At 44.5% G+C, this 21,520-nt stretch overlaps 3 protein-coding genes across 3 annotated transcripts in view; 2 read left to right on the forward strand and 1 right to left on the reverse strand.

The window, feature by feature from the left end:
• Positions 1-326: 326 nt before the first annotated feature.
• On the reverse strand, positions 327-4,716 carry smcr8a (Smith-Magenis syndrome chromosome region, candidate 8a). The gene is made up of 2 exons (XM_063219119.1): positions 2,130-4,716; positions 327-1,794 (listed from the first exon to the last, which is right to left on the reverse strand). The coding sequence occupies exons 1-2, from the start codon at positions 4,412-4,414 to the stop codon at positions 1,332-1,334; spliced, it is 2,748 nt and encodes a 915-aa protein (XP_063075189.1). The 5' UTR covers positions 4,415-4,716; the 3' UTR covers positions 327-1,331.
• Positions 4,717-5,110: 394 nt separating this feature from the next.
• top3a (DNA topoisomerase III alpha) lies at positions 5,111-19,923 on the forward strand. The gene is made up of 19 exons (XM_063219166.1): positions 5,111-5,671; positions 5,770-5,829; positions 6,489-6,562; positions 6,663-6,738; positions 6,846-6,954; positions 7,108-7,251; positions 7,532-7,702; positions 8,423-8,526; positions 8,697-8,771; positions 8,863-8,945; positions 9,439-9,646; positions 11,988-12,173; positions 13,552-13,681; positions 14,908-15,021; positions 16,251-16,416; positions 17,051-17,194; positions 17,674-17,796; positions 18,495-19,318; positions 19,543-19,923. Exons 1-19 carry the CDS (start codon positions 5,474-5,476, stop codon positions 19,692-19,694), a joined length of 3,141 nt encoding a protein of 1,046 aa, XP_063075236.1. The 5' UTR covers positions 5,111-5,473; the 3' UTR covers positions 19,695-19,923.
• A 50-nt stretch (positions 19,924-19,973) lies between these two features.
• flii (FLII actin remodeling protein) overlaps positions 19,974-21,520 on the forward strand; it is a 35,893-nt gene continuing 34,346 nt past the window's right edge. Inside the window, exon 1 of the mRNA XM_063219153.1 lies at positions 19,974-20,322. Within this exon, the coding sequence (XP_063075223.1) occupies positions 20,260-20,322 (63 nt within the window). The 5' untranslated portion in view covers positions 19,974-20,259. The remainder of the gene's footprint in view (positions 20,323-21,520) is intronic.

Genomic DNA, 21,520 nt, shown 5'->3' on the forward strand with positions numbered 1-21,520 from the left:
CTACTTCCCAAAACATGCAACATTTCGTGTAACAGACGTCTATCACGCTTGTGTGTCTCTTGTGTTTTTGTGTTCATGCATAACATTACTGTTCTTTGTATCTGGTTCTGGTAAAGAGGGTGAATTGATTTACGCAACCCAGTTTGTTCGTCAGCTACTGGGTAGTCTGGATAGTCTAACCAAGATAGACCCACGTGCCTTACATTTGTTGCCCAACCCACCCCCACCCCACTTCACCACTAATCCAATCAAAAAGCCAGAATGTGGCCGTGCCTTGGATTGTAACACAGACTCATGGAGACTGAAAATGATCAGTTGTCTAGTAAATTAAGTACCTGATAATCCAAATGATGTACAGTAAGTGCACACTGCATTGATATGTTATAATTAAAAGGCAGAGGTTGTACATTATGGGGATGAGCTTTTCTTTTAAATGATACAGCAAACAAATGATTATGGGATTAAGTATCGGTAGGAATAGGGATTTAATAGTAAAAGTATACATCAATATAGGTATATGACATACCGTTCATGTGTGTAAATTAAGGCCAACCGTAGTAATATCTTAGGCTGATGAATAGTTTCATTCCCTTAAGTCTAGTTATCTGGAAAACACAACTCAGTCTCCATACGTTCAACTAAATGGTCATTCAACATGAAAAGCAGTAAAAAATATAACCTTTTGAAATTAAGCTCAATATAACCTCCAGTACAGCAGTTGATGGAGAGGAGAATAGTCAAGAAGGCAAAAAAGGTTATGCTGACTAACAGCTGACAAAATAGTTCCCTCAAAAATGTTCTCACTTGCAAAGCTCATCATAACACGATCAACTTATCTGCTTCCCTCCCACTGGCACAGCGAATCAGAGTCGGTTGTGAAGTTAAATTGACATCCATTTGGAGGGGGAAAAAATTACTTGAGCCACTTGTGCTTCCGTGTACAAGTGAGTGCAATGTGCCGAGTGAGCTACTTTGCCTGAGAGACGGAGAACTCAACTAGCTATGTCCTAAGCGCAGAATACCACCATGTGCAACTCTCCATAGCCCTCAGAAAAAAACACTCATCTATATTGAAAGCAGAATAGTCAGCCAGTAATACAAACATGATAGTCAAAAGAGATACTTTAAACTGCAACTTTTTAAAAAAAACCTCTTCCTGGAATGTCAGAGTTGATACAAAGTCATAAACCAGGGGACGCAAATGAAGAAGAAGAAAAAAAATAATCTTGATTTCAACAGACAGCAGTGGGGGTGGGGGTGAATTCCAGCAGAATGTGCACATGCACACACACACACACAGAATCAGATTTTGTACGCACACATTCAGAGCATCAGATTTTGTACAAATAGCTGGTGGTGTAATTGAAACGTAAGACTGATTGGCTAGCTCCCTTGGAAGAAGGTCCCTGAAGCAGGTAATGCTGTTTGATGAGCTCGCTGAGGAAGAGCACCATCCTGCTCTCCTCCTCGCTGAAGCCCAGGTGATGCAGAAAGCTAGTCCTGCGTGCAGTCACGCCGCCCTCGTCCTCCTCCCTGGCCTCCAGCGGGAGGTGCAGGTGGTGGCAGAAGGTGAAGAGGAAGGCCCTGGCCGCTAGCTGGGTCAGCACGCTCTGGACGTGCAAGAAGTACGTGCTGCCCCTCTTGATCTGAGTCCTGTGGTCGGCCATGTGGGACAGCAGAGCGCCCTTGTACGGAGGACAGCGCATGGTCTTGTTGTCCGCATCCAGAATGCCCAGATAACGACTGTAGCGGCTCAGGGAGTTGAGGATGCTGGAGCCTGTGGGGGAGGCCATCCTGGAAACACAAGAGACACACAGCTAATTAGTGGGAATTCACACTGCCAAACAAATGAATTGAACCCAGTCACAGTTTAATCTTTTATTTTTAAAAGGTATCCCCAAGTCTGGACCCAGAGGGATGTTTGTATTATGCACTGTTATCTTCCAGCTATAAAGACAGTCACTAACCAGACAGGCAGTTTGAGCTATTGTGTTAAGAAGAACTCACGGGTAAACAGTTGAATTTAAGCTCTTGAGCATTTGGTCACTTATCAATATAGAATTACAGTACATCTAGCAGATATTTCCAATTTGGTTATGACGCACATCATCCTGTGTGGCCTTGCTCACCTCTGAAGGCCGATGAGCTTCCATCTCTGCAGGTCAGTAAGCTGAAAGGGTGTGGAGAGCCAGGGCTGCACCGTCTCCCCGTACTTGCCCAGGCTAGGCACGAAAATGGACAGAGCATTGACCAGCTTTCGCACCGTGCCCTCATCCACCCCCAGCACCACCAGAGTCCGCCCGCTGAGCAGGCAGAAGATGGCTTGCTGGGCGAAGGGGTACTGCCGGATGAACCGCAGGGCGCTCTGCCCGGCCCTCTTCTTCTGCTTCAGGGTGACCGGGTTGCCGTGGCAGAAGGGCGACGGCGCCCGATCAGAGCTGGTGGAGGTGCTCATGTAGCTGGTGGTGTCCGAGGCGTCCTCCACGCTGATCCGGGTCATGTCATCAGAGAGCGCGTTCCCCTGGAGCTCAGGGAGAGACAGGCCGGCTCCAGCAGCTGCTGCGGCTCCTGTTGCTGGGCTCTCCAGCGCAAGCTCACCTAAGGCATAGTCTCCCTGGAGGACCAGGTCCCTCTGGAGCAAAGGTAGTGGCTCTTGTTTCACCACCATCTCCCCACAGCCATCCTGGGCTGGCTTAGCTGAGGAGGCCTCTTCACTGACAGAGCCCTCCTGGCCTATACAGCATGTGGCGTCCACCTGGACAATGCTCGCAGTCTGGTACACAACAGCAGCATTCATGGCTATGTCGTTCTCCAACAAAGGGAATGTATTTACAACTCCATCTGGCCCTGTCTCAACAGAGTGCGATTCATACAGAGAGTCGGAATGATCTGCTACACACGGGTCCAAAAACGCACCGTCAGTCATGGTAGTACAATCCTCGCTGCCAACACCTTCCCCCATTACAGTATTTTGAAATTGCATGTGCAGGGTGCCTGGGCTTATGGGCTCCATGCTGCGGTCGCTGCTGAAGCTCCCTTTTGTCTCTGTGTCTGCGGCTTCTTCAGAGGTTTCCTGAGTGAATTCGGAAGGGCTAGACTCAGGGGGACCTGTGGGGTCTGCAAAGTCTGGCTCTGTCCTGATCTGGATACTATCCACACAGGAGTAGTAGGAGTCTAGACTCACAGGCTCAACTGAAACGTCTGATACTGACGGCGGCTGGCTGGCCGCAGGTGGACAGCCTGCATCAAACGGTTTCAGGGATCCCATCTCTTGCCAAATGTCCTCCTCTTCCTCAAAGAGAAAACTGGTGATTCTCTGCTGCCTCACAAGAGCCCGGTCTATCTGACCGGTGTATATGTAGCAGAGGTCCCCCCTGAAAGACTTCTCTATGAATTTCAGTTGATCCATAGTGTGGTGGTAGAAGGAGGACTCGCAGAGCTCCTCGAGCGTTTTCAGTCGCTTGTCGAAACATTTAGCAGATTTGGCCTTGATAAGCTGAGGTGTGTAGGGGGACTTCCGTTCAGTCTCCTCTGCTGCCACTTTGGCCTTGACTTCCAGGTCAGGCTGGATGGAGGTCAGTGCAAGGTCTACATGGTTTATGTCGGTGGGCTTCTCAGGTTCAAACGCAACGCATTCAGGGTCTTTCCTCTTCCTGCTGGGGTATGAAGTGATCTGCCTCAACAGGTCTCTGTGTTCATACATGGACTTCTCCACATTGGCCAATTCATTGGCTTTCTCAATTGCCTGTGTGGAGTAGCAGCCGTTGTTTACCTTTTGCAGTTCAGTTTCTTTGTGCAGCACTGACCGTGTGTATTCCAGGTCTTTCAGTTTCTTCTGCAACTCGTTGGCAAAAGCTCTTCGGTTTCCACTTTTCAAACACTCGGAGGCTTTGGAAAACTCAGTAGAGAGCCTCTGGAACTGCTGCATGATCTTTCTCTCGTCTGCAGAAATGTACGCCATACAGAATGGCCTGACAAAGCCCCGTGCTTCCAAGTCATACAGCGTCAGGTGGTGGACATAGGCAAAGGCGCCCTCCTTTGAATCACCCAGGACTACCTTGGAGTCTTCCACAAAATTGAGCTTGGGGTAGTTGGACCCAGGAGGGTGCCCGACGAAAGAGGCCTGGTAATCCACAGACATGATTCGCAGGGAGAAATAGTTGAGGTCAAATGTTCCACATACTTTCGATTCATCCGGAATGGTGAGAAGGGGCTGTGGACCCACTTGTTCGGAGAATTCGGAGATAAGAATGAAATCCTTGGAAAATTTAGCATACGTCGTCTTCGTCCAAGGGTTCGCAGCATGGTTGAACAAAGGCACAGAAAACTCCTCTGGAAGCACAAGAGGGTCGGGGTAGATCTCACCAAAGTCATCTTCTTTGGTAAAAGCCACCACGTCTGGTGAGCCGATCATGTTTTCTCTGTGTGCGGCACATGAGGAGAATTGCGCGTCTACTGCTCCTTCCTTGTGTGTGCGATACAAGACATCAACACAGCGGTGGAGTGACAGTGACGTTGCATCAATGAAAATAAGGATACCTACAACTTGTGGCTACGACTGCGGTCATAACAGTTGATGTAGGCGAAACATGTGAATGCCAATACATGTCTTCAACGATTCAATGTGTAATTAGCCAGCTAGCTACGCACCATCAATTAACGTAAGGTTGCACGGACGTAACATTTAGCTAGCATCCAAACGCTGGCCTCAAATTTTCCGACCTTGTGTAAACTCCAAGGGTTCGATGGCATCATGAAGCCAACCACAATCCCGCTGTTCAGACATAAAAAGCGAACAGTACTTAATCTGAATGTATAATCCGTGGCAATAATATTAAATCCACATCATCAATTCAACATCAAGCAACATCAGCCATATTTAAAGTCAAGTGGGCAGTGGTTCACTCTCACGTGACTACACCAGTGCGTAAAACAGGAAGTGCGCAAAATATGTTTAATTTTAAAGAATTTACCATTCGCGATGTGCGTTGATGGACAAAGGGACTCATATAGCAGATCGATATATTTAAAAGCTGTGAACAATCCAGCTGGAATATGAAATCCTTGGATTTACACAGAGTTAGAAATGAAAAGTACGGGTGTATTCTGCGACTGTGTTGTCTGCTTTACGGCAAGTCATTTGCGACAATTGTTGACAGGCGCCGAATTTGGAAAAGTTTATGGCAGCTAGCAATATTTCGCTACTAGCCAAGGACTTGTTTTCAAGCAAACTTTTTGTCACGAACTGGGTTTTTGTTGTGAATGATTTTCAGTATAAGGGATGTTGAGCACTCAGATGATGTTTTTTTTATCACGTGACACATCGTATGTATCCTAAATTTGCAGACTAACCGGGCTTTGGTGACATTGGTAATCCAGTTAGCTATTTTGGACAAGTCACACTTTATGTAATTCCCAGGCATTTGACATTACTTTTAAGAATGCGTCTACTTGCACAGTCGGTAAGTAGAATATGCTTACACGTGTAATTAGCAGATCACTGCTTAGTGTGAGTCGGCTGTTGTCAGTTCAAACTCAAGGAAGGTTTTGCCAGCAAGGATCAGAGAACATGAACAGAAGAACTCAGATCAAGAAAGTTCTGTGCGTCGCTGAGAAGAATGATGCAGCCAAGGGGATAGCTGAAATAATGTCAAATGGGAGATCACGAAGAGTGAGCAGAATTGTATTCTCCCCCTTTTATAGACGCAAAGCTACATTGTATTGCATTTCGCAGACGTTGACGCTTACCTATTTGTGATTCAATTTCAGAAGGAAGGATTATCCGTGTACAACAAATTGTACGAGTATGAGTATAACTTGTTTGGACAGGTAAGAGACTGGTCCGTATGTCGGCCTACCACGTAAAAAAAACCCTTCGTTATTTTTCTCTTCATAATATGTGAAAGTGGAATTGTATCCAATTTTCACCACTAGGACCTTTGGAGGTCTAGTCATTGACAGTAAGCCTAATGCGGCAATGCCTTACTATTTGGGCGCAAACCCATTGACAGCACTGCCTCCGAACGCTTCTTGTATTGATCGATGAGCTTGCACTTCTCCGGTGGTATTTTCTCCTTGGTCTTCCCAGAGAGAGTAGAGATGTATATACTTAAAGAATCTCTGGTCGTCCTTTTGCTCAACATCTTGCACATTTGCAGGATTCATTTTCCTATAATGTCAACAATGCTGAAATGGCTATGAAGAATCTGTGATACAATTTACATCACAAACCATTTTGAGCTCATAGTATGAATTTTAAAGAAATACATATATTTTATAGTTAAATAAATATTGCCTGGATGATTAGAGACATCAAGTAGTTTGAAAATCTGTGAAAATGTGCTACAGACCAACCGTAACTCGGGCCATTCGTGAAGTCTTTACGAGAAAAACAGAAAAAAAATCAACTTTAAGCCTTTACAGAGTGTCTTTGTTGAATATCCAATATCCAAATAATTCAACCAATGGTTATACATGGCTTGTTACAGAATGTCACTGTGACGATGACATCTGTGTCTGGACATCTTCTGGGTTTGGAATTCAAAAGTCAATTTCAAAAATGGTGAGAGATTTTTAAAAAAATTTAAAAATCTTTTTCAGTTTGTGACAAGGCCCGTCAGTGGTCATAAACTGATATAAACTGTTCAATCAAATATTCACAGGCACAGTTGCAATCCAGTCCTGTTATTTGATGCGGAAGTGGAGAAATATTGCCCAGAAAACTTTATACAAATAAAGGTTTGAAGCTGTATTCAAGAAACACATACATTTGAGAGACAAAATACAGAGTCAAAGGAATATGCATCCTATCCCATCTCATGCATCCTAATTCTTATCACATGCAGAGGACTCTTGAGCGAGAGGTACGGCAGTGTCAGGCTCTTGTCATTTGGACGGACTGTGATCGAGAGGGAGAGAACATCGGCTTTGAGGTCATTGATGTTTGTAAAGCAGGTGGGTTTTCATTTGAAATTGTACATGGAGCTGTTCAGCAACCCCTTGTGAAATTCCTTGAATTGTCTAGTAGAGTCTGTTTAACTGTATTGGCCTTTTGGCGTGGTTTTGGTGGTGATTTTGTGATGTTATGTTTCATCTCAACTGTCGCAGTCAAACCAAACCTCCAAGTGTTCAGAGCTCACTTTTCCGAGATCACACCCAACTCTATCAGGAGGGCTTGCCAGACACTGACGGAGCCCAACATCAACATCAGTGATGCGGTGGACGTGCGACAAGAGCTGGATTTGCGCATTGGTGAATATTTTTGCCTTTTTCTCCTGTAAAACTTCATATACATTAGGAATATAAGCTCCTCAGTGTTTCCTGTAGAAAAATTGTTCAAGGCGTGGCCCGCACCCACTTTGACCTGACTTAGTCAAGGCGTTAGATGTTTGTTGTCAAGGTGACCACCATAACTGTAAAGTGCTGGCTAGAATAATATGTGTTCAAACACATATTGTATGCATATTTATAAGTATTTGTTTACGTGTCCACATTGACCACCATCATTTCTGACCACATTGGCACTTTTCAGGAGCTGCTTTTACAAGGTTTCAGACCCTGCGCTTGCAGAAGATCTTCCCAGCATCACTGGCCAATCAGCTGATCAGCTATGGTAGCTGCCAGTTCCCTACCCTGGGATTTGTAGTGGAACGATTTAAAGCCATCCAGGCTTTCATCTCTGAGACATTCTTCAAGATCAAAGGTATATCTAGTTAAACTGCTAAAACCGTTAAACTGATGCTGTTTATAAAGAAATGTGTCATGTGATGTTAACTGTGTTCATTATGATTTTTTTTTGCCAAAGATGTAATGAATTGTTAGGTCAAAAGCAGAGATGAAGGTTTTGAGGTTGTGGGTATGTTCCATTCCAAACTCACATCTTCCTTTGTGCTTTTGGTCACGTGATGACGTTGCAAGACGTCACTGGCTTTTAATTCAATATCTTGCACATGCACAATTTAAAGGTAATTTGACCATTTGCAATCTTGATGTTGAATGTCCCCCCCAACAGTTGCCGGGAAACTTTGTCGTTTTCTGCACGTAGGCAGGACGCCAACGAAGTGCCAGTCCAGAAGCACAAGTCCAGGGCGGGAGTTTGGATAATGTAATGTACCCTGTATGTTTAGGGCAGCCATGGGTAAGCAGTTAGGGCATCAGACGTGTAGCTCAAAGGTTGCCGGTTCAACTCCCGTCCCACTAGGTTGGTGGGAGAGTAATTAACCTATGGTAGCCTGAGCATGGTCCCCCCCACCACACACGCACACACACACCACCACACTGTTGCCTTGGGGCGCCATTGGGGCATAAATGCAATTTAGTTGTGTGCAGTGTCCACTTGTGTGCCGTGGAGTACTGTGTCACAATGACAATGGGAGTTGGATTTCCAGATGGGGTTTTACTTTCGCTTTCACATGTTTTTCAGTGCTTCATGAACCCAATGAGGAGGAAATGGTGGAGTTCAGTTGGAAAAGGCATCGCCTCTTCAGCCACACTGCTTGCCTTGTGCTCTACCAGATCTGCATGGAGGTTTGCCATCTTTCTAGGAAATGTGTAACATTTGTAAAAACTTGTCAAATTAGTTTTAGAAACTGAGAGAAACTCACGTCAGTTGGATCGTGTAGCTAATACTTCTGGAACCACTTTCTCTGTGTGACATTCTCAACAGTGATCATTTTCTTGTATTTTCCTTTTTCCAGAGCCCCACAGCCACAGTGACTGCTGTTACAAGTAAGCCTAAAAGTAAATGGAGACCACAGCCCCTAGACACTGTTGTAAGTCAGTCACTGGAAAACAACGATCTCATACTCAGATCATGTATTTGGAGATGATGCTTGACTTTTTGGCACATATTCTTTTTTTCAGGAACTTGAGAAGCTAGCCTCTCGAAAATTGAAGATCAGTGCGAAAGAGACCATGAAAATAGCAGAGAAGCTCTACACACAGGGGTGAGTCCTTTACAACAGGGATGTCAAACTCAGGCCGGGGGGCAAAATTTGGCCCATGGAGTTGTTTTATTTGGCCCGTGAGATAATTTCAAATGTGTATTCCAGTTGTCCCACTAACACCATTAATATACAAGTAAACGGTAATACGGTTTACAGTAATAAGACTTGAATATGAAATTTGGTCTCTCACAGGAATATGAGTGGGCCCAGGCCAGTGAAACGGCTCGCACTCATATGCAACAGAATGTGTGCAGGCACATTTAAGCTATAATGGGATATATGAGTACTAAGTGTGTATGTACAATTTTAGTCAGTTTTTTAAATAGATATTGAGTTTGGCCTTCAACTTCGTTTCAGATTTTCATTTCGGCCTTCTTTCAATTTGGGTTTGACACCCATGCTTTACACATTTGACCAAGCCAGTATCGAGGCAATGCAATCAATGACTTAAAATAAAAAAAGGAACCTCGCACCTCTACCATCACTTTTCCAGGTTCATCAGTTATCCTCGTACGGAGACCAATATGTTTCCCAAAGACCTGAATTTGACCTCCCTGGTGGAGCAGCAAACGCAGGATAATGACTGGGGGGCTTTTGCACAGGGCATTCTGGACAGAGGTGGACCCAACCCACGAAATGGAAGCAAATCTGATCAGGCCCATCCCCCCATTCACCCCACCAAATACACAAACGGCCTGCAGGTGGGTGTGCACCCTTGAACATCATAGACGCTCTAGTGGTTCTCGTCTTATTATGCGTAATCTGAAACATGTACTTGTTTTATGGTGCCGTACACCCAAATAAGGTTTCCTGTGGCTGAGGCTGCCACAGAATGATGCTTCCACCACCATGTTTAATTGTGGAAACCATGTTATAAAGTTTCGAGGACTATAGAGCTCGAAAGTCCCGCCCCTTAGTTCCGCATTTCACGGGACCTAAGCTGACCATTTAACAACATGGTAGCCAGTAAATATCTCCTGATCTCAGTCATGATATGCGCTGGGCTACAAATATGCTGTTTAAGAGGCTAGATAAAGATTTTTCCTGCAGAAGTATCAATGTTTTGTTCCGAGGCCGTCTGCATGAAAAATGTGAAGAAACACAGTTTTCTAAAAAGTTTGGGGGTTCGTACGAAAAATTAAACAAAAATATCAGAAACAACATATGTGGAGCTCGTGGCACAACTCGAAGGGGATCATTTTAATACCGCCATTGGATTACATGCTACGATTTTCGGCTAAAAACGCCGTTGAGGTCCCATGAAATCGGGGGAAGTGACGTCACTTTCAAGCTCTATCCCTTTCTTCAACTGACAGAAGCAGAAATCGTGCATCAAAGCAGGTGCAATTGAATCTCATCAGATAAAAGCAGAGACTTTCAAAACTCATTTTTTACTTTCAAATGTTCATAGGCAAAGCTCAATAGCACTCTGATATGCACCGCCTTTAGTAAAAGGGTTCTTCTGTGATGATGGCCCCAAAGCCTAATATGATGACAAGCCCTAACAGCTGTCTTTCTTGAAATAAAAACTCCAGATGAGGCCAGGTCAATAGCAATCATCTAGGCAGGTATCCAATGCTATGCAATGAATGTAATGAATGTATCCAATCTTTGGTGTAATGATACTAAGCAGTTTCCATAGTTACACATAGTGGTGGCGGCATCAAGTTTTTAGACTGTTATTCAGCCTCAGACACCGGGAGTCTGGGTCTGGATCTGGATTGCTTGGTCCTCCAACAACATTGTAACCCAAAGTAAACATTTAAATTAGTTCAGAGGTTCTTCAAGGACACTAAAAACATGATATTGGAATTACCCGCTCAAAGTCCAGTCCTCAATCCCACTGAGAGTCTGTGGCAAATGTCTATGCTCAGCATCCATGCAATTTGGTCCAGCTAGAAAGAACACTTTGCCGTGAAGAAATGGGCCAAAATCCCTAGTGGGGCATGTGCCAACCTAGGTAACAACGAATCAAAGTGCCTGTTGTCAGTTTTGGTTCATAGAGGGTATCATATTGACTATTAAAGGGGATGCCACTATTTTGGGGCTTTATACAGTTAAAATCGTTGGCTGGCTTGGCATGCTACACGGATCCATTGACTTTCACTAGCTTAGAGACATGCTCCCTCTTTTAACTTGTCTTAAAGCAAGACAACTGCTTACATGAAAAATAAGACGCTTTACCACCTTTATAAACTCCAGCCAACAATTTTAACTGTATTAAGCCCCAAAATAGTGGCATACCCCTTTAATGATCAGGGGGCTAATCATTTTGTCCCTGCCATTTTTGCCCTTTTTTGTTTTAACTCATTGTAACGATAGAAAAATGCAAATTCAACTCATTGGACATTATCTCCATCAGTGTATTTGTTTCTAGAATAACAGAAGCGGTTCATAATGGTCATTCTCACTGAGAAATCTAATGTCTAATTTCAGGAGGGAATAATATCGACCTCAACTGTATATGTACCTGGTGTAGCTGCAGTGGTGTTATCTACTGGTTCAGTCAAATGGAGTAATGTGTTAAGATCATTCAGTGAAGAAGACTTTTGTTCGCCTCCTTGTCTTTTTAATGCACCGTGCGCTGTGTCACTGTGTTAATGTCTGCTGCTGCTGTGTGTGCAGTGCACCACTCACACTATGTGCCACTCATGATAATAATAAGCAAAGAACAGCACTTCTTATTAACCGGAAACCAGATTAATTATTGGATGGTTTGGAGATAACCGTGTTGTTCCATGGCAATATTATTAGTAGCCCCCTCCCCCTTCCTGAAATTACATCTCTTGATTTCCATAGTGAGAATGACCATTTATTGACAAGTTTCTGGATACACTATGGAGATAATGTCCAAGTTGAATTTTTTTTTACATTGTTATACAGACTTAAGAAATAACAAGGACAAGATTATTAGCCCCCTGATCATTAACGTTCAATATGGCCAATTTACCATCAGCATTTCTGTGCAAAAGCATGAGGCGCTATGACTAGATCCTTACAAGTATCATTTGGGTCTGTAGTTCATTTTTGTTATTCCCACAGGGCAATGAGAGACGGGTGTATGAGTTTATAGTCCGTCACTTCCTGGCTTGCTGCTCCCAGGATGCCCAGGGTCAGGAGACGACCGTGGACATCGATATCGCTGAGGAGAAGTTCTCCGCCAGTGGTCTTATGATCATCGCAAGGAACTATCTGGATGTTTACCCCTATGATAAATGGTACACAAAGGTATGCAGACTACACGAAACAGAAACGGAGCATATGGAAGAGGGCCATCTGGGAGGCGCTGTGGCGCAGCACGCTAAGCCCCCCACATTTGGGCTTACATTGGCCATGGAGACCCCGGTTCGAGTCCGGTCGGGGTCATTTCCAAGCCCTGCCTCATCTTTCTCTCAACCGTTTTCTGACTACTCTCATACTGTCCTGTCATGATAGAGGCGAAAAAGACCCAAAAAATACATTCAAAAAAATAGAGGGCCACCTGGCTCCTGGGTCATCGCTAGATGCACGTGATGATGATGATGTTTGTCTGGTACCCTCTGCGGAGATGATACGATAGGACAGGACTTTATTGTCAGCTTTCACTAAAATTCAATAAAAAGCCTTCAGTATAGATGCAGCAGGCCTTCCAGGTTATGCTGTTGTTTGTCTGGTGCCCTCTGCAGATGACCCACACAAGGCAGTCATAGGTAAGAGGTTAGGGCGTCAGACTTGTAGCCCAAAGTTTGCCGGTTCGACTCCTGACCCGCCAGGTTGGTGGGGGGTGTAATCAACCAGTGCTCTCCCCCATCCTCCTCCATGACTGAGGTACCCTGAGCATGGTACCGTCCCGCCGCACTGCTCCCATTGAGGGCTGACCCCTTGCATGGGTGAGGCATAAATGCAATTAAGTTGCGTGCAGTGTTCACTTGTGTGCTGTGTCACAATGACAATGGGAGTTGGAGTTTCCGAATGGGCTTTCACTTTTCACATGCTGTGGGTAGGCAAACACACAGGCACACAGACGTACGGATATAGGGTCATTGGGGGCCCAACACCCTCACATCACACATGATAGGGGTACATGATGGGACTAAAACGTTAATTAATTACCCTCCCGAGTCATTAATAAGCAAACGGTGACTCTCAACCACTCCTGTGGTCCATTATCATAAATTCCCATATGGGCCCAGCCGTGGCTGAAACAGTAGGGCACTGCACTGTTATCCCGAGGGTCCGGGTTCGAATCTGGCCCAAGGTCATTTCCCGATCAGCCCTCTGTCTCTCTCTCTCCCACTCATATCCTGCCCCACTCTTCACTTTCCTATCCTTATAAAGGTGAACATTCCCCAATAATATGTAAAAGAGAAAAAAAGAAATTCCTGTACAGGCATGTCTGTGGGTACCGCACAAACTCTGTAGAGAGTGGCTTTAATGAAGTGGATTGATGTAAGGTTTTGCAATTTATCACCTCCTCAGCTTCTGGTAACCATGTATTGTGTGTGTGTGTGTGTGCGTGTGCGTGTGCATGTGCGTGTGTGTGTGTGTGTGTGTGTGTGTGTGTGTGTGTGTGTGTGTGTGTGTGTGTGTGTGTCTGCGTCCGCGTCCGCGTCCGCGTCCGCGCTAGATAATACCAGTCTATGAACAAGGGTCTCGGTTTGAGCCGACGGCCATAGAGATGGTAGATGGACAAACGAGCCCACCACAGCTGCTAACGGAGGCTGACCTCATCTCCCTCATGGAGAAGCATGGCATTGGTAAGACCACCAGCCTCCCCTCACGCCACAGAAGCGTAGCACATGACTTACTTTTTTAAACAAGCCTTTCGGCAATGTTGCGTTCCACAGTGGTAGGAACGTGGGTATATTTTTTTCCTGAAATGTATTGGGATGGTTGTTGAAGTGGGATTGGTCAAGTTGCTGAGGCCACCCCAGCATTGAACAACACGACAATGGCAGCAGTGATGGGAATATTTTATTGAACAGGTTTCTCAGAAACAAACAATTGTTCTGTAAATTAAAGGAGCACTCCTGCCAATTTCAATATGCTATTGTATTGGTCACGCAACCCTTGACTTGTCAGTACCCGGTGATGCTGCATTTTTTGGAGATATGAGCTATTCTAATGGGGGCAGGTTTTGTTGACATTTTAAAAAATCTTAACATAGGCCTACTCCAAATATTTTCCCAAAAGGTATAGCTGTTCGCTAGTAGTCTGCTGATGTTGCATAACCTTTTGGATGTTTTTGGGAATAAATCAAGATGGGTTTTTTTTAATGTAAACAAGCACCTGTCCTCATTACAATGACCAGGATCTCGGAAAAGGCTGAAGAAAAAAAAAAGAAAAATCTCAGGTACTGACAAGTCCATGGTAGTGTGAGCATTACAACTGCATGTTGAAATTGAAAAAGTTTAACGCCCTTTAATATGGCTGAATTGGATACAGTAATGGTAGTAAAATGGCTCGTGATCATTGACCTTGCATGACCTTGAGTTAATTTTTGCCATTTCTATGATGATATGTGGTGAAATGAAAAGCGCCTAGAGAAGTTTTTATTTATTTGTTTACATTAGTTCAAAACTTTGACGAGTGGGCCGCTGTATGTTTTTGGTTCTTCAACCAGGCGACTGAAATGCCTCAAGGGTTATTGGGTACGGGGAAAGTGAGATATTGCCTACCTCCTACCACTCGGGAACAAGGCATCAATTCTTACCTTTTACTATGTTCTAGTATGATTCCTTTTGCATTTTTCCTCTTAATCCAATTAAACTATAATCACAATTACAAAGCACCAGTCCTTTCACTTAACTTGCACACATGTACAGAAACCAATCTTGCAGCTCTACTGTAAATAGATTTACCCAATTGGAACATGTACACAACAGTGTTGTGAAGACACAAAGGAAACACCACGCAGCGAAGACTTCAGTTGTGCAGACTTGTTGTGCTGCACACTATTGTTACAAATGACGTTTTGTTGTAGGCACCGATGCAACACATGCGGAACATATCGAGACCATCAAGAGCCGAATGTATGTGGGGCTGACTGCTGACCAGCGGTTCCTCCCAGGAGAGCTTGGGATGGGCTTGGTGGAAGGTAACTGGCTGCATTTTTAACCTCTCAACGAACAGTGTATGCATTTGTAAACCTTTTGTGGACAGTTGTGCTGTGTAATATCTGTTTTTCCTCTCAAGCAAGTTATCGTATTTGGACAGTGGTTCCCAAACTCTGCTGGGGGCCCCTTTTGGACTCAAGAATATTTTCGCAGTCAAAGGAGTAGGACATACAATACATAGTATACTAGTACATACAGTACATTTAATAGCCATACAATTGGATACTGTTAGTAATCAATTTCCGGATTTATCTGAGCTGTTGAGCTGTTTTTATACAAATTCTCTTCAATCCACGTCCACCCAGCAGTTCCTCTTCAATCCTCTCTGTGGAGCACATACAGTATATAAATGTAATTAACTAATCCAAAATAGATTTTTTTAAAAATATATTATTATTATTATTATTTTGGTCTTTTTTTTTTTTTTACTTTATTTACGATAGGACAGTGAGGATGGTGACAGGAAGCAAGTGGGGAGAGAGAGACGGGGAAGGGCCGGCAAAGGACCCGGGACGGGAATCGAACCCGGGTCAGTCGCATGGTAGACGAGTGCCCTACCGTTTGGCCATGGCAGGGCCACCAAAATCCACCAGTGGTTCAATGAGCTAGACTAGAGCACCGCAACATTACACTGGCAACCTGTGTCCGATTCTGGCCCGAAGTCCTATGCCGATCATTCCCCTCTCTCTCTCCCACTCATTTCCTGTCAAAAATCTCTCACTGTCTTTTCCTGAATAAAGGCAATATAGCCCCAAAAATATATCTTTAAAAAAAAAGATCCTCCTTTCCCACACACATATAATCTTTAGAGTATAAAAATCATATTGGAGATGCATTGTTCATCTTTGCTTTACAGTGTTTTACCAAAATAAGTTTGCTGTGTCTACTCTTAAGCCTGATTCAGACTGCTCCTTCAGTTGCCGGACACGTACTGTCAGCGGGGGCTGGCGGTAGATCAAGTACCCAAACAGCCAGCACTCCCCCTCTTTTTAGCACTGAAAAGACCCCTTGCAGCGATCAACTTATATTTCTCCCAGACTGAATTGTCCGTAATCTGTCGCTGACCCCCCACCCGACAGTACGTGTCCTTCAACTGAAGGAGTAGTCTAAACAGACCTTTACTGCATTGCCCTTCTCCCTAGACATAATTCACGTGTATCATGTGTAATGTATAGGTTACAACTCCACGTCTATCATGTGTAATGTATAGGTTATAACTCCATGGGCTATGAGATGTCCAAGCCAGACCTGAGAGCGGAGTTGGAAGCTGACCTCAAATCGGTGTCCGAGGGGAGAAAGGATAAATTCTCTGTCCTACGACACCACGTGTCCAAGTACAAGGCTGTGTTCATCGAGTCTGTCCGCAAGGCAAAGAAGTGAGTCCACCATCACCATACAGCAGTGAATGTTGTTTACTATTTATGCATGTAGAGAGCGCGCTCAATAAAGTGATTGGGGTTTGTAATCAATAAACAATGCTTTTTTTTTAATTATAAAGTCCTCCTGTACGCATCTAAAATACTTTTTATATGAACGAGAGATTGGGATAATTGCATGTTTTTGTGTGCAAATTATTCATTTCTTGAAGTAGAACAGAAGTAGCAGGATAAACAAATATCTACACTTATTTTTCTTTTGCCCCCAGAAGCATAGTTTAACTTGCTCTGCACTGAGAATGAAAAGGCAGCAGTTTTTTTAAGAAAGATACTGTTTTTGATATTTTTAATAAGGTCCCACATTTTAAAGGTTTTGATTTTTTTAGAATGTATTGATGTTAAGAAGCGTATTTAATCTCTTATTTTATATAGTTGTAGTTTTGTAAATGTGATGATTTTTTTTCTCTGTATTGGCCATGATATTAACCTGATTTACATCATCTGGCTGCGTTCGGCTACGTCACGCGGGGGCGTTCCCATATCAGGTGGTAAGAATCAGGTAATATGATATAGCCATAGCTGCTGAAATGGCAATAAATGTAAACAATCAAACTTTTTCCCCCTTTGCCCCCAGGTTGGACGAGGCGCTGTCCAACTACCTGGGCCAGGCTCAGGAGTACACGGAGCAGGAACAGGAACTGGATCTCCCCATGCCAGTGCGGAAGTGTCCTCACTGCAACCGAGACATGGTCCTCAGACAGAAAAAGGACAGCACTGTGTAAGATATCTCTTTTTTTACCAGGGGAGTATGCCAAGAACCTGGCCTAGTTAGCAATCCAAGTTAAGTTAACTTAGAGGTAGTGGGTAAATCGCCTAATAGAAGAACCTGGAAGCCTTGTTTTCCTAACTGACACCTTTGGGCTTTTTATTTGCAGGTTTCATGTAGGTTAACTTATCCAGGTTTATAACTTCACCATTTTTTATGAATTCCCTCCAGAAAGACTAGCTTGCAAAATAATGTTTTTAGACAACCCTCTAGTGAAGGGTGAATCAGGATAACATTTTATGTACAGTACATTAATTTGAAATCAAAAGAAAGTGAAAATCCATAGGGCTTGTTATGGAAATGAAAGCCAGAACTACTTCTACGTTTTTTTCCATAGTCCTTTATTTTCAACCATCAGCTTATTTTTCTCCCTGACTATGCAGTCTGCATGTACTCATCTGTGTGCTTGACTGGCTTCCTTCCCTCCACAGGAAGTTTCTGTCGTGCACAGGATATCCGACCTGCAAGGCAGCCGTGTGGTTCCCAGACTCTGTGCTGGAGGTCAGCCGAGATGACAGCGTCTGTCCAACATGCCAGCCTCGTCCGGTCCACATGTATGTTAAATTATTTATCTTTGTCCCATTTAAATTATGCACACTGATGTACCATTTCATATAAATAGTCTGCATCAGAATCAGAGACATGAAGGTACAGTACAGTGTGCAGTTCAATATGAATTACGAAATATGATTTTTTTTTTTTTTTTAAGTACTTCGAATACACTTTTTGAAAATCAATTGACTGTTGCTTCAGGAAACTTGGGCCAGATCCACACGAGCGTGGCGGAGCGGCAACAAGACAACTGAGGTCTTTCTTCTTAGTCTCGGCTTGTGCGTTCTACTCTGCCTTTCACACCGTTCGCCGTAGTTCGCCATTCAGTACAGCGGGAGACCGCCGGCCACTGCCATCCAAATTCTGCTCACGTTCTAATTTCCAAATGCAGCACAGTGTGGAGCCGTCTACCACACTGCTACTACCTGACTACAGCATGTTGGTGTGGAAGGACAGATCTGTTTCCATGTATTTTTGTCTCCGCCGGTAAAAAAAAATGCTTCCGTCCCGCCCTGCTTCCCCGCTCTGCTGTGAAATAGGCCTTATGGTAAGGCAAAGGTGGTAGGCGTTTTGTTGTGAAGGTGGTCGCCTTTATCTGTAAGGTGCCAGGCGCAAACCCTGATATGGAACTCAATTCATGTTTTCTTGTATGAAGTGAGCACTCGATGATGGTGGGTTTTTGTGTGGGGGGGGGTTTCAGGCTGAAGTTAAAATTCAAGAGAGGAAGCCTCCCTCCCATGATGCCTTTGGAGTTTGTGGGCTGCATCGGTGGATGTGATGAAACGCTGCGAGAGGTACTCAATCTAAAGTACCTGAGGCCAGGCGCTGGTGATGGTGGTGGTGGTGGTGGTAGCAGAGATCGAGCTGCCCCACATCAGCAGAACCGGCCCAGAGCACAGGCAGTGCCCACGGCCAGGGCTGATGGCGGCAACAGCAGCAGACCCCCAGCCCCAAGGCCTCGCACTGAGACCGGCAGGCCATCATCTGTTCCTCCTACCTGGTCCATTCAGCCACCTGCCGCCGGCCACCACGGCAGCAGCAGCAGCAACAACAACGACGACGGCAACAACGCCACAGTGTGCAACTGCGGCCAGGACGCCATCCTCCTCACCGTGCGCAAGGAGGGGCCCAACCAGGGCCGCCAGTTCTACAAGTGCAACAGCGGGAACTGTAACTTCTTCCTGTGGGCCGACGAACAGGGCCAGGGCCAGGGGCAGCACGGAGCAGGGAGGAGGAACAACCCACAGCCTCCTCCGAGGCCATCTCTTGGGTTCGCCAACACCAACCAGGGCTTCAGGAATGGAGGAGTCGGAGTAGGGGGAGGACCAGGAGGTGGTGGTGGAGGAGGAGGAGGAAGTGGTGATGGTGATGGAGGGCAGACCATGTGTAACTGTAACGAGCCGGCCGTCTCCAGGACGGTGATGAAGGAGGGCCCCAATAAGGGTCGCATGTTTCACACCTGTGGCAAGCCACGGGAGCAGCAGTGTGGCTTCTTCCAATGGGCAGATGAGAACGTGCCACCAGGTATGATGATGTGGATGCTCTTCTGATTTAAAGCTTTTCACTGTAAACTGTTTGTAGAGGCAACCAGTATCTAGTTTATATCCATTTCCAATAATATGTATTAATGTATTTATGGCAGTTTCACATTTTTGTGGAACCGTGTGTAAATCTTGCATTGCAGCATGCATTGTATGTTGTTGTTTTTTGGGGTTTTTTTTACAAGTATTTCAAAATCTCCTTTTTAGTGTCAAGAGGTTTCAACAGCGGAGAGCCAGAAAGAAGGGGGAGAAAGACGGGACCTTCCTCGGACAAAGCGCCTGCAGCCAAGAGACAAAGGACTTGTGGGATTTGCCATCAGCCCGGACACACACGGACAACATGTCCACAGAACCGCTAAAGACAAATGGCTGAAATGGTTTAAAGCATAATCATTAACAGTGAAATGGGTCATTGTAAAATGTTTGGATATTGCCTTGGCTCCTTGGCTTTCTATCCGTGTTGACACCATGATGGTAGTCAAGAATTCTTAATAAAGAGGTCAGTTGAACTGGTAAACAAATGTATGCAAATGAATGTGTATTGTTTTGCACAATTTCGTTATAATATTAAACATTTTATCAATGATATTATATGGTATAGTTGGTATTGAATACATCCCATGTAAATAGTGCCTATCTTGTTGAATTAGGCCTTGCTACTTTTTTATGGATTGGAGTATTGTAGGCCTACTTAGAAAGAGATGCGGGTTGTTTGATAACAACAACAAGGCTATGTAATCCATTGTCTTTAAAAAAGAAAGAAAAGACAAAATTTGCCCTGAACCTAAACGGACTTCTGTTAAGTGGACTGTACCATTTCGAGCAGCGGGTGTGTCCTTTTCCGGCAGCTGTCTACACAGGGTCTGGTCAAATTCTTCAACACAACCAGAAATAGCCTGAAGAGTCAGTCAACCTGAATGTGCTATGGCTGCTACTGGAGTTCTCCCCTTTATCAGGGGAGTAGACTTAAGTGGGAACGATTTTAAAGTAAGAGCCTTTTTATTCATAATATTCTGGTTAATACGTATTGTTGTTGGGGTTTGTGTGATCGACGAGTTGTATCAATTTGAGCATTAGTTAGCCTTAGCTTTTGGCTAACGAAGGCAGGCTAGCGTGATGGGCTACAAGCAGATGATAAAACGGCTCGCTCGCTAACAACTGGGCGTTAGCCACCGATTTTCCTTTTTGCATTATTGTTGGTGTCCTTGTTGTAACTCATTTTGTCTTGTTTCCACGGGTCTTGGCCACTTTAAATGTGTGTTATTGAAACGACAATGAGGGCTATTTGTAGTAGGTCAAGACAGCCACAGTTCACCAAAAGTTGTCTGGTTAGCTGATATCAGCCAGTTGATTTCCCCATCCCTGTCACTCAGCTGTCACACGTCCAGTCTAGAACTAGTATTAGAACTAGAGCTAATCACGTTTGCTTTGGTAACAATCAAGAAACGAGGCAGAAGGCTGATGTTACAGGACAAACTGCTTTTCAACCATATACGCTTAGCTGTTTCATTTTCGTGCGTGCGTTGCCTTATCTGCTGTTGCCCGACCTAGTGCGTTGTTGTGTTTAGGTTGTCCCCGGCGGACACTCATTTGAGTAATTTCTATAAATTAGACATATTGGTTCTAATCTAAACTCTGCTGTGTAGACCTTTAAAAGATCTTTCCATTCACTTGGCAGTCCCCATCTAGTTATTTAACAAGTCGTGTGTTGTAGTGCCAACGTTAATGTCCTAGACGATTCCCTGATTGACGCTCCCAACTCAGGACGCTCCCATTTCATCTCGCTCCCACTAGCCAGACTATCGGTACCACCGCCATATGACGGAGCCAGTTATCTTGTTGATGTTAGTTTTTTGTTTCTAACCCTAACCTTAACCCTAACCCTAACCCTAAACCTAAATTGCTTGTATGTGGCACTATATGATAATACGTGAAATATAATCGGGTGGGACCGCACGTCCGGGAGTGATAGAAACACCTGGGACCGCACGTCCGGGAGCGATCTCAGTTGGGAGTCTCCATCCCCTTACCTCCTAGACCTAGATGCAGTAGGCCTATGTCAAAAAGCAACAGCCATGTTTAAGAATAGGCACACCCACAAATGACTCAGGATTCAGGAAACAGCCTGACATCATTGCTACAGTCATGTTTTAATATGGAAGAAGTATGATCCACACTTTATCAC

The sequence above is a fragment of the Engraulis encrasicolus genome, chromosome 2 (assembly GCF_034702125.1).
Source record: "Engraulis encrasicolus isolate BLACKSEA-1 chromosome 2, IST_EnEncr_1.0, whole genome shotgun sequence".
NCBI lineage: Eukaryota > Metazoa > Chordata > Actinopteri > Clupeiformes > Engraulidae > Engraulis > Engraulis encrasicolus.